The 13289-nt window shown below is 42.8% G+C and overlaps 1 protein-coding gene across 2 annotated transcripts in view; it reads right to left on the bottom strand.

Annotated features, from left to right (window-relative positions):
• The window catches only part of adgra1b (adhesion G protein-coupled receptor A1b), a 282388-nt gene that overhangs the window by 173691 nt on the left and 95408 nt on the right, over positions 1 to 13289 (bottom strand). For both annotated transcript variants that reach the window (XM_084152987.1, XM_084152986.1), the window contains exons 8-12: positions 7736 to 7900; positions 6348 to 6567; positions 5892 to 6041; positions 975 to 1136; positions 190 to 396 (exon numbers count right to left, since the gene is read on the bottom strand). In XM_084152987.1, the coding sequence (XP_084009113.1) occupies positions 190 to 396; positions 975 to 1136; positions 5892 to 6041; positions 6348 to 6567; positions 7736 to 7900 (904 nt within the window). The remainder of the gene's footprint in view (positions 1 to 189; positions 397 to 974; positions 1137 to 5891; positions 6042 to 6347; positions 6568 to 7735; positions 7901 to 13289) is intronic.

Genomic DNA, 13289 nt, shown 5'->3' with positions numbered 1-13289 from the left:
ACTCTTACTGTATCATAGAAGTACAGTATAATTCCTAGAACAGACATCCGCATTCAAGTCAACAGTCTGTAATGGGGGGTCCAGCGGCAATATGTGTATGTTATACCCATTAACCATGGAGTAAAAGCAGGAATTTCATCATTCAGTGTGTGCTTTATTATCAAGCCATTCTATTTCTATGTACTGTACCTTGCGGAGTTGGCTGGCGGGGGAGCCGCTGCCGTTGACCGGGTGACATTTGAAGTTGAGCAGCAGGTCCCCGATGGCATCTTGGTCCCCATCGGCCCTCTGACCAGAGAGGGGTGGAAGGGGGGCTCTCTGTACTGCCGTACACGAAAGACCCTGGAAGTTAGACGGCCTGATCAGAAAGGCCTCCAGGGCTATGTTAGGGGACACCTGGATGGAAACAGAGTGATAAGGAGGGTGGAGTGAGTTTATCCTCCGGGTCTGAACAGAAATAGCTGATCATTGAAATTGTTGAATGTGTCAGTGTTATTCTGTGTTGAATCAATAAAAAGATGTTGACGAAACAAAACAGAATTGCTGTCATGCTGAGCTGTGAGACTAAAAGGTTGATGAACTAGCTTTGATTCTGAAACCAATCTTGGTAACACTTTATAAGGTACAGATATTGGATCTTAATTTGATCACTCTGTTGTTGCTGAGAATTTTCCTGGGGTTGAAGGAATTACATAAATTCACTGAACACCCGCACTAACACATGGCTACATTAACAGTATTGCACTTTTCATGAAGCCTAATTTTGGCCAGCTAAGAGTCTTACCACAATCAAGCAACATTACATCCACGGAAAAGTGTGAATGGACTAAACGTTAAAATCCTATTGCTGCAGGATTATTTTGCTGCGACAATACTGGTCAAAATTAAGATCCAACACCTGTATCCTTTAAGAGGTTAAAGTGTTAAAATTGTATTTATAGACATTTAAGTGCATTTGATGTTTGTCTACCTACCTTTGATATGACCTGCGTGTCTATGGTGAGAGCCAGGTCAGCGATTCGCTCCACACACTGGACGATGCGAGTACACGCCCTGGCCTCGTTCTGAGCCATCCACAGGATGTGTTCCTCCACCAGCATCATGTTACTGGCTATGTCAGAGATACAGTCCCCTAGCTACAGGATTCAGGTAGAGAGAAAGTAGATCTGTCATCTACCACATCCATTAAAGAAAAGCCATTTATTATACCAAAACGGAATGCTGAGGGTGGTGATGGTGACTTTATTAATTGTATAAAGATTTAATTTAGATTAGCGGCTCCAGTGGGGCATAATCACTTCATTGTGATGACAGTTGAACTATTTAAATTAACGTCAGAGTTATTTAATCTAACTGTTTTGTGGAGAGACTGGGTTGGCATTAATCATTGTGTATCTGGGGATCCAAGTATTGGTAGGTTTTCTAGTATGACCCCGTGTTTACCTATGGCAAGTGGCTCGGAGATGAGAGCTCCAAATAATGATCTTCTCACAGACCCTGTAGTTGTCTTCAATCGTATAGAGGAAAGCCATTTTGAATTTGTTAGGGGGATAGCTGAATGATCTCTTCATCACCATACCTCAGGTGCATTATTGTCATAAGCAAGAAAAAAAGGACAATTAAAAAATGCACAGCTTTTTAGAATATATTGAAGGTATATTATATATAGTATAGGCTGGACGGTGGCAGGATAAGACGCCTTTATTCCTGAACTGTGAGTACATGAAACGTAATGTACAGTTACGTACAAATCGAGTTCTGTGACCCTGCTGCTTCCATTTAAGCTGTCGACAGAACAGTTTCATACAGAAAGCCTGAAGTCTATTCTTGCAAATCACTCCTCAGAATTAGGCAAATCACTGTTTTCAAAGCACTCACAGGCTTAAATAATGTCAGATCAGGAATAGCAGCTAACAATATGTACAGTGCCTTCAGAAAGCATTCATACCCCTAAACTTTTTCCACATTTTGTTGTGTTACAGCCTGATTTTAAAATTGATTCAATTTAGATTTTTTAAATCACTGGCCTACACACAATACCACTTAATACACTACATGACCAAGAGTATGTGGACACCTGCTGTCGAACATCTCATTCCATGGGCATTAATATGAAGTTGGTAACCCCATTGCTGCTATAACAACTGCTGTTGGAACATTGCTGCGGAGACATGCTTCCATTCAGCCACAAGAGCATTAGTGAGGTCGGGCACTGATGATGGGGGCGATTAGGCCTGGCTCGCAGTCAGCGTTCCAATTCATCCCAAAGGTGTTCGATGGGGTTGAGGTCAGGGCTCTGTGCAGGCCAGTCAAGTTCTTCCACACCGATCTCAACAAACCATTTCTGTATGGACCTCACTTTCTGCACGGGGGCATTGTCATGCTGAAACAAGAAATGGCCTTCCCCAAACTGTTGCCACAAAGTTGTTAGAATCGTCTAGAATGTAATTGTATGCTGTAGCGCAGGGTTCTTCAATTCCGGTCCTGGAGGGCCGAAACACTTCTGTTTTTTATTTCTACCTGGTAGTTAATTGCACTTACCTGGTGTCCCAGGTTTGAATTAGCCCCTGATTAGAAGGAGAGGATGAAAAACAGAGGTGTTTAGGCCCTCCAGGACCGGAATTTAAGAACCTTGCTGTAGCGTTAAGATTTCCCTTCAGTGGAACTAAAGGGCCTAGCCTGAACCATGAAAAACAGCCCCAGACCATTATTCCTCCTCCACCAAACTTTACAGTTGGCAGTATGCATTGGGGCATGTGTTATTCTCCTGGCATCCGCCAAACCCAGATTTGTCCGTCGGACTGCCAGATGGTGAAACGTGATTCATCACTCCAGAAAACGTGTTTAGACTGCTCCAGAGTCCAATGGTGGCGAGCTTTACACCACTCCAGCCGATGCTTGGCATTACGCATGGTGATCTTAGGCTTGTGTGCGGCTGCTCGGCCATGGAAACCCATTTCATGAAGCTCCCGGTGAACAGGTCTTCTGCTGACGTTGCTTCCAGAGGCAGTTTGGAACTCGGTAGTGAGTGTTGCAAAAGATGACAGACGATTTTTACGCGCTACGCGCTTCAGCACTTGCCGGTCCTGTTCTGTGAGCTTGTGTGGCCTACCACTTCGCGGCTGAGCCGTTGTTGCTCCTAGACGTTTCCACTTCACAAAAACAGCACTTGACCGGGGCAGCAGGGCTGAAATTTGACGAACTGACTTGTTGGAAAGATGGCATCCTATGACAGTGCCATGTAAAAAGTCACTGAGCTCTTCAGTAAGGCCATTCTACTGCCAATGTTTGTCTATGGAGATTGCATGGCTGTGTTCTCGATTGTATACACCTGTCAGCAACGGGTGTGGCTGAAATAACCGAATGCACTCATTTAGAGCGGTGTCCACATACTTTTGTATATACAGTGCGTTCACATTTTGTTACGTTACAGCCTTATTCTAAAATTGATTAAATAAATAAAAATCCTGATCAATCTACACACAATACCCCATAATGACAAAGCGAAAACAGGTTTTTTCACATTTTTGCAAAAACAGAAATACCTTATTTACATAAGTATTCAGACCCTTTGCTATGAGACTCGAAATTGAGCTTCTACAATTTGATAGGAGTCCACCTGTGGTATTGATTGGACATGATTTGGAAAGGCACAAACCTGTCTATATAAGGGGCCACAGTTGACAGTACACGTCAGAGCAAAACCAAGGCATGAGGTCGAAGGAATTGTCCGTAGAGTTCTGAGACAGGATTGTATCAAGGCATAGATCTGGAGAAGGGTACCAAAAAATGTCTGCAGCATTGAAGGTCCCCAAGAACACAGTGGCCTCCATCATTCTTAAATGGAAGAAGTTTAGAACCACCAAGACTCTTCCTAGGGCTGGCCGCCAGGCCAAACTGAGCAATCGGGGGAGAAGGGCCTTGGTCAGAAAGCTGGTCAAGGACCCAATGGTCTCTCTGACAGAGCTCCAGTCCTCTGTGGAGATGGGAGAATCTTCCAGAAGGACAACCATCTCTGCAGTTATCCACCAATCAGGCCTTTAAGGTAGAGTGGACAGACAGACGCCACTCCTCAGTAAAAGGCACATGACAGCCTGCTTGGAATTTGCCAAAAGGCACCTAAAGACTCTCAGACCATGAGAAACAAGATTCTCTGGTCTGTTGAAAACAAGATTGAACTCCTTGGCCTGAATGCCAAGCGTCACTTCTGGAGGAAACCTGGTACCATCCCTACGGTGAAGGATGGTGGTGGCAGCATAATGCTGTGGGGATGTTTTCAGTGGCAGGGACTGGGAGACTAGTCAGGATCGAGGCAAAGATGAACAGAGCAAAGTACAGAGAGATCCTTGATGAAAACCTGCTCCAGAGTGCTCAGGCGTGAAGGTTTACCTTCCAACAGGACAACAACCCTAAGCTCACAGCCAACACAACGCAGGTGTGGCTTCGGGACAAGTTCCTGAATATCCTTGAGTGGCCCAGTGAGAGCCTGGACTTGAACCCGATCTAACATCTCTGGAGAGACCTGAAAATAGCTGTGCAGTGACACTCCCCATCCAACCTGCAGAGCTTGAGAGGATCTGCAGAGAAGAATGTGAGAAACTCCCCAAATACAGGTGTGCCAAGCTTGTAGCGTCATACCCAAGAAGACTCGAGGCTGTAATCGCTGCCAAAGGTGCTTCAACAAAGTACTGAGTAAAGGGTCTGAATATTTATGTAAATGTGATATTTGTTTTATTTTATTTTTTATATACATTTTCAATAATGTCTAAAAACCAGATTTTGCTTTATCATTATGGGGAATTCTGTGTAGATTGATAAGTAAAAATACAATTGAATCCATTTTAGAATAAGGCTGTAACGTAACAAAATGTGGAAAAAAATCAAGGGGTCTGAATACTTTCCGAATGCACTGTAAGTTGCATGGACTCACTCTGTGTGCAATAATAGTGTTTAATATGATTTTTGAATGACTACCTCATCTCTGTACCATCATGTTATGGGTATGCTTGTGAGGACTGGGGAGTTCTTCAGGATAAAAAATAAACTGAACGGAGCTAAGCAAAATCTTAGAGGAAAACCTGGTTCAGTCTGCTTTCCACCAGACACTGGGATATAAATTCACCTTTCAGCTGGACAATAACCTAAAACACAAGGCCAAATATACACTGGAGTTGCTTACCAAGAAGACCGTGAATGTTCCTGAGTGGGCGAGTTACAGTTTTGACTTAAATCTACGTGAAAATCTATGGCAAGACCTGAAAATGGTTGTCTAGCAATGATCAACAACCCATTTGACAGAGCTTGAAGAATTATTAAAAGAATAATGGACAAATTCAGGTGTGGAAAGCTCTTAGAAACGTACCCAGAAAGACTCACAGCTGCAATCACTGCCAAAGGTGCTTCTACAAAGTATTGACTCAGGGGTGTGAATACTTATGTAAATGAGATATTTCTGTATTTAATTTTCAATACATTTAAGGCACTGTATAGTTTCCCCACAAATGGCATGTTACCAAATTGCTGCACTGATGACATCTCAGGGAAATTAGCACCCATAGTCTAGCATTTATGGAGCTGGAGTAGACTAGCCAGCTACCGGAGCAAAAAGAGACAGACATTCATACGTGCCTTTCATTGGACTATAAACAGCTCGTCCAAAGAAAACAGCTTGGGTTCTTTATTGTATCATTCCTTGAACTTAAGAGTGTCTAATCAAACACATTATAAAGTTTTAGTGGACTGCTGGATGGATGCTGAGGCTAAGTGCTGTGTGTGTGTGTGTGTGTGTGTGTGTGTGTTAGTTTTTTGTGTGTTTGTGCGCGAGCGTGCATAGGTGTGTGTGCAATCTTCTGTGCGTATGAACAGCAGATAAGTGCTGCTATAATACGTACGTCTCTGAGCTGGTCCACTAGGCAAGTCAGCCTCTCAACCAGGTGTGTGACAAAGATGACATCCATCACATCGCTGAAGTCCCCTGCCCTGCTGGTGAAGGCTACCAGCTGCTGGGCTAACGGCTGGGCATTACTGGTGTTGATGGTCATCTGGAGACAGAACAATGGTTGGGTTAGAAGAGGCTAGATCACTTGGATTTAGATGCATTTTATATGTGCATATGGGCATAAATTAAGCAAGATATTACCTTAACTAAAACAAATTGCTAAGCACAAATACAACATAATAGAAGGTCGTAGATTATTCTGTTTTCGACCCCTTTGTCTCGCGTTGTTTCTGCTAGTGAGAAAGCCGGAAATCTATGTTTGAGATAATAGTGTGGATGTAAGGTGAGAGTTCAGTGCCTGACTCTCCTGGGTTAAAGGTGGGATTTGTGGAGTGAATTGCTGTCCTACCTGGGTGAGCTCGTGCAGTACACGTGTCACCTCGCTGGCATACGGGCACTGGGTATAGTCGTCCTCTGCCCACTGGCCTGCCCGGTCACAGCGTCGCCAGGCCTTCTTCGCCCTCTGAATGGGGTGGTGTGAAGAGGCGCCAGAAGGTTGGGGGGCAGAGCCAAATGTGGATGGAGCACAGGGCAGGAAGGTCAGTATCCCTGCCAGGGTCTTTGGCCACCTGTCACAAGAGATGGTATCAATATCCTTGTCACCATGATCCACCATAAGCCTTGATTTCCCGATGACATCATATGTGACACTTTGCTTTGTTATTATGTCGCATTACTAAGTTATCATATACTGTTGATCTGCATAACAGGTAAACAATCATAATGGCACTGCATATTACATTTTAATCTTACTGCAGTCTATACCCTGAAAATACTCTAAAAAAAAAGACAAGCTTGTTTCATTTCAACAATGTAATTTTGCCAATTTTTCATAAAGTGAAAACAAAGGGAGTCAATTGAGGAGAGACTGAGGAAAATCTGTTGTGTTCGTCTGGAAACTGTCTGGCTTTCTCCCCGTCATCATGGCACCGGCTACTTAGTAATGTAAGGCACTAATTTCCCACCAACAAAAAAGGGTCTCATTCTCCAGCACATTACGTCACTACTGGGCAGAAGCAAAGCCTCTCTGCTCGCTGCACTGGAAGTGGGCTGTAAAGTACAGGAGAAATACACAACAACAATGGAGGATTCACGAAAACAAGACAGGAGGGAGAGAAAAAGTCAACTTCTCAAGCCTTCCAGATGGACAGGGAGGGAGACATGGAAAGCAGACCTGGGTTCAAATACCATTTGCAATCATTTCAAATACTATTATCTGTGCTTGCCTGACACAATAGAACCAATCGAATAGTCCCAAAATAGTAAAACCCCTCCCATCTGGCACTCCAGGCAGACTGAAGCAAATGCTCAAAGTATTTGAACCCAAGTCTCGTGGAGATCCAGTCAGAGACTAATTGGACTGTTTTATAGACAGCTATAAAGCTCGGGACCGATGTATTTGCATTTTGTTGATTGATATGAAACACAGGGTTTCCTAATTCGTGGGGATAATTGCTAGCTAAGCAGAACTTGCATTCCAAGGAAATGTTTTTCATTTGACTGTTTACTTTCTTTGTTATCTAATATTCTTCAGGAGTTTCCTACTTGAGCAGAGCGGAGTTTAGTGAGTCATTGGGCTTTCACATTTCATTTTCTCATAACACTTGGTCTTCTTGAATGCCCACATGAGGTCAGGCTTGTTTTTAGCCACCTTGCTGCACTGTAGCTGACCTTAGACATTGACATTTAGCCTTGACCAGAAGAGGTCCTTGTGTCTGGTCTGGTCAGAGCACCTACCTGAAGTCTCCCTTGTTGCTGCTGACCCTGTCTGCTGAGCAGTAGGGTGCTGACGTCTCCAACACAACAATCTCCATCTGTCTGGACCTGTTGCCACGGGAACTGGTCACCTGGCACTCCCAGTTGCCAGACAGGCTGAGGTCGATGTTGGAGAGGATGACTTCACTGGAGGAGAGAAGAAGAAAGATCTATGTGTGTTTGTTTTTGTGTGTGTGGGTGTGTGTGTGTGTGTGTTTATGTGCATTTGTGCGTGTGTCTTTGTGCTAACCGCACAATAACTACTCAGTTCAAGAGACAATTGTGAAACTTAGAATAGTTATGATGACTTATAGCTGTGGTCGTGACATGCTTTGGTGATTGATATTTAAATGGAGCATATCTCCTTTGTAAGGAGGATTTCTAATTGAATCGGATGTCCCTGGTTATATAAAGGATACATACATGACAATGACAACAGACAGATTATTTAAATTATTGGATTTATGCTCTTTTTTTAAATACACCAATTGAGAGAATGCGCCTTGTGATACATGTGAAAATAAACCCAACAAACTGCTAGGCAATAACCACTATCTCCATGGAAATATTTCTCAGCGTAAAGCCAACCGTATTTTTTATTAGTAATGCATAATAATTGCCATTAAATCAAAATGCCCATGTGGCTCCTCAGAGCATTGACTGCTTTGCGCCACACTTTTGTTAAGCAGCGTTCAGTGTTGCTGAATAATAGCAGCCGCGGTTTCCCAAAAAAAACATGACTTGTCAAATCCGACTTAGGAACAACACTATGCCATGGGTGTGTGACAGTTGACATTCAAATTATAAGTGACAGGCAAGAGAAGGCACTTAAATCTTCCACAGTAAAAATGATCAGTTGTTGAGTGCTCTATGATGTGCCGGAGAATAATACTTGAAAGCGCTTCTGAACAGAGGATGTGCAAGAAATATTTATTCAGCGACATGAACTATAGTTCCCTGTGGCTTTTTCCACCAATACTCTCAAATTGCTTTTTTTACTTAGCTCTTGCTGTTGTGTTTCCTTGAATTTATTCAGTAGCATCAATCTGAATCCCATGATGACACTAATATTTGAAATATCCTTTTCACACTGTCGTGCTGATCCGAACCCGACTGTGCTGGCCTGGACATCTTTTTATATTGTCCTTTTCAGCACGATTCCAGTAACTATGGTGGATGGATATGTACCCCGGCCAGCTTAGTACAGTTTGGCATGGCTTGGTTTGGCTTAGGGCTGTAGCGGTCATAAAATCTTGTCAGCCGGTGATTGTCAAGTAAATAACTGCCGGTCTCATGATAATTGACCGTTAATTAATATAAACACATTTAGCATCTCCTGGCTTCCACGCATAGCCTACAAGCCACTGATGCAGACCTTTTGGAACATCTATATTTTAAAAAGTCTAATAAATCCATTTAATATAGCCTACACCATCACAATAAATCCATTATTTATTTTAGACAGGTCTAAAGAAGCATGATATTAAGAAAAATGTAGTCTATTTCAGAAGAACAGAATAGCATACTCTTGAGTTGTCCTTATGTTCGGCCCTGATCTGGCTATGCCATATGGCTGTGGGCTACACTAGCTCATTTAGCAGACAAGATTTGCTTACAATTCGGTGGCATTATTTTATTTTATAGTATGAAGAATACAATTGAACATAGCTGAATAAAATAGAAAGGATATGTTCTCCAAACGATTTCTGAGGGAGTGCGCACATGCGGCTATTCTGTGTGGAGCAGTTAACAAAGAAACAGGTCCTCCTATATGCTTAATTTAGAGTTATTTATGCAACTTTAGTTGTGATACAAAGGTTGTGCTATATGTTTAGATTTTTTATACATTCTAAGGCTGCATGATGAGACTAATGATGATTTGAAAAAAAGTTGCAAGAAAGGCATGAGCTCTGCTTTGTTTCTTGCGCAGGCTGCACACACAGTCTCTCATTCACAATTTGACAAGCACTTGATAATGCCTCAAATTTCCCGGCGGCATCCCCCTTGTGTGGCCGTAAAAAAAAAAAATCCATGCCTTTTGCAGCCAGTGGCCGTTGTGCCCCTGGGCTGAATATAATAATGATAATTCCCTTCTCCCGGCTGCGTGCTCTGAAGCACCTCTCACTCACATGGCGCTCTCAGATATCTCAATTCTTATTAGCCAATGCCAGTCACAGGCATCTCAGCTCCGAAGTAGGCTACAAGTGAAGACAGACACATCGGGGACGCAACTGCGCACGTCCTTCTTATCGAATTCCGAGGTGCATATTGAAGATTTTAGAAGAACTGTCCACATTTCCTTTTCGTCAGCCAACAAGATGAGTAGACCTAACAAACAGCAAAAGCACTAGCCTATGTCAATCTACTCTCCCCCACAGTACAAAAGTTGACCTATTCTATTGGTCAACTTGTCCTTCTGTGCAAGAAATAAATATTCCAAACATAGTCTGGGACAGTTGTGGGATGCGATAGATCCCAAATTAATACAACCACTTGCATAATTTTTTTTTTTTTAAGCAATGAGGCTGATGCAACAGATCTGAACTTTTAGTTTATCAACATTTAAGCTATTATGCTATTTTTTCATATTATAAGTGCAGCAATGTGCAAACGGCAGTAGGCTATAAGCGCGAATGTTCCAAAATGCAATCAATTAGCTGGAAAACACCATTCTCAAAAGTGACCGCAAATGCGATTATGCATGTAATGCTTTATTATAAAGGTGTATTTTTATGGTGAAAATTATCTTCCCCAAACTTGAAACTCACACGCCGCCTATGTATGCCATCTAGGCTCTACACCGGTTGTAAAGCGGATTAATGTGCTTAATTTTAAGAAGTTATTTGGCCACTTTAGCTGTGATACAAACCTTATCAAAACATACAGGCCTATGGGCTAGGCTACATGAGGTGTGCGACTATGATTCGAAAAAGTCAACAACAAAAAAGGCATTGTTTCCTGCCTTAAGCTGGGCATCATTCACAAGTGATAATATATAATTCACAAGTGATAATATATAATTCACAAGTGATAGGCTAATATTGTCCCCCATCAGACTATTCTTGATTTAATCTTGTCTTTACATAAACGAAATAATATATGTGTGAAATACATTTTTATTTAGAATGGACCAGTAACATGCACCGGTCTCGGAACAGAGGCAGGGGAAAAAAATACATGTCATCTATGCACTTAAATAGCGAATGGAGGATGCTTTTCCTGTGCTTAATATTAGGAAAGTTGAGAAAAATATATAGTAGGCCTAGCCTATAGAAACTGATGGGATCCTCCTCTTTTGAATAGAGGCCATCAAAACTCTGTTTTCTCAAGCAATTGCATAGCCTATAGAAATGTTGCGCAACATGAGCTCATGGGCTCCCATGAAGTGTTTGATTAGATTTTTGATTACATTTGCATTGATGTCAGAGTGATTAGAGGGACAATAGAGTGCTGAGTTACCAGGCAGTTAGCAAGTTTGGTAGGCTACTAATGACCATCAGCAGCATCAGAGCTTGGAGAAGCGTAGTTACTGTGACTAAGCGGTCACGTGGAATTTGACTGCAGTCATGATTCGTGACCACCGTTGTGGCAGTAATGCGGTCACCGTAACAGTTTGGCTCAGTAGTGTGACAAGCCCTCTAGATTCTAATCTACGGCTTGGCGGCCTTCAAAGACTCATATCTTCAAACGATGGTACAGAAAATAAAAGTAAAGCGCTGAACATTGTTCTAATTCCCTGAATCAACTATTCTCAATGACTTTGCCTCAATGACACTCTCTGTGAGGAAATGAATAATGAAACAACTAATGATTCAATCTCTGCATTTTGCTCACCACTCAATTCTGATGGGGATTCCAAAGGGCTCTAAATCAAATTGTGAACGCTTGACTGAGATGGTGACATCCTGTGCGGAGTGGTAAAATGGAGGGGGAGTCGAGAGCTGTGAGAGAGAGGCCCAACTCCTGTGTGTTTCGCAGGGCTGTTAGCTAAAAGCTTTGAACACTGATCATTATTTCATTGGCTGGAGCAGGGACAAGAACCTGAGGGGCGTTTGGGATTTGAGTTAAAACTTGCTCTGAGACACACAGTATGCTTTACCAAGCAGGCAAACTTTTGCACAATGTTGTTCTTTTCTGTTTGACAAGATGTCAAATAACCAAATTACAACCAATGGGTCTCTATTACAACCAGGTAAAGGCGTCATTTTCATGACCAAGACAGCATAGAAAGATGTCATATTTTGGTTATTATCTGGTCAGATAACCAGATTAAACCAGATAAAGACGTCTTCTTCATCCTGAAACCTACTGGTGACCCAGGCTACTTCTCTTCCCTTTCCTGCTCAGGAAAACATCCGTATAAGTCAAGATAGATGTAGCTACATGTAGCTAGATTAATTATTATTTCCTCTTCCCTTGCTTAGCTCCCTTGGCTATGCCCAGTAATAAACCACTCTACCACACTGTACATCAGAGTGCCTGATAAAGTGAGCACTCTGTGTGAGTCCAGTCCAGAGATGTTGAGTAATCCTGTGATAGCTTGGGCAACCCAGTGCTGCTACTGCTACTGCCACTGCCTCGGTCATCTCCACCACCACAGGCAGAAATAGAACACAGCTCTCTCTCCCTAAAACAGCAGTGCTCCTTCTAAGGGACACAACCACAAAGTAGTGTATCAACTCTTCAGTCAGGCCCTAAATAGTAACCCTCTGAGCTTAATCCAATATCCGCCTCTCTGATGCCTCCATGCTAGCAGCTTGCTTGAGGAGAAGGAAGCATTGAAACATATTATGATGATGATTACTTAAAGACTTGATGATGGCAATGAAATAAAGTGTCTCTGTCTCTTTGTCTGTCTGTCGATGTGTGAGAGACCGAGACATGAATAGTGTGCAGAGGACAGTTATATCACTGGTGAACAGGCCAACCAAACATACTGTACAATGGGAAATACAGTATCTCTTCCCCTCCTCTCACTCTCCACTCTCCTAGCTCTAGCCCCCCTATCCCCCACTCCTCCCCCTTTTCCACTTTTTCTCCCTACTGCCGGAGCAAAGCATACTCACCGCTTAAGCAACAAAGTGGAAGCTAGATCACAAACCAGATATCTGCTACACAGAGCTTAAATCAGACCCAGATAAACAGATTGTGTATAGAGGGTTTGTCCAGCTCCAGCAGTCAGCTTATGGGTGGTTTGGTGGTTTGATAGAAAACATTTTAGGAAGGTCGTCCTCAAAGGCTCACAACTGAATAACTATGAGAGGGAGCTTGGAACGCTACGGAGCAAAGCCCTGCAGCACTGAGCGGGACAGGGGCACAACACAAAGTAATGACCTAAATCCACACCAACACTGCGCTATTGTCGAGCTGTCTGCACCCAACGCTTTCCAAAGGCCTCATTAGGAACGCTTACGCTCTTGCGCTGATATTTAACCATTTGTTTACATAATGCCTGCTTACAAGACAGTGAACTTTAAAAGCGTCCCCTCCCCAACAACAAACCAAAATGCCAACTCTCAGGCATTTTACAAGAGGC

This window comes from Coregonus lavaretus (genome assembly GCF_964263955.1).
Source record: "Coregonus lavaretus genome assembly, chromosome: 1".
Classification (NCBI taxonomy): Eukaryota; Metazoa; Chordata; class Actinopteri; order Salmoniformes; family Salmonidae; genus Coregonus; species Coregonus lavaretus.
The sequence above is the reverse complement of the archived record's forward strand: the minus strand, read 5'-3'. Positions and strand labels throughout refer to the sequence as shown.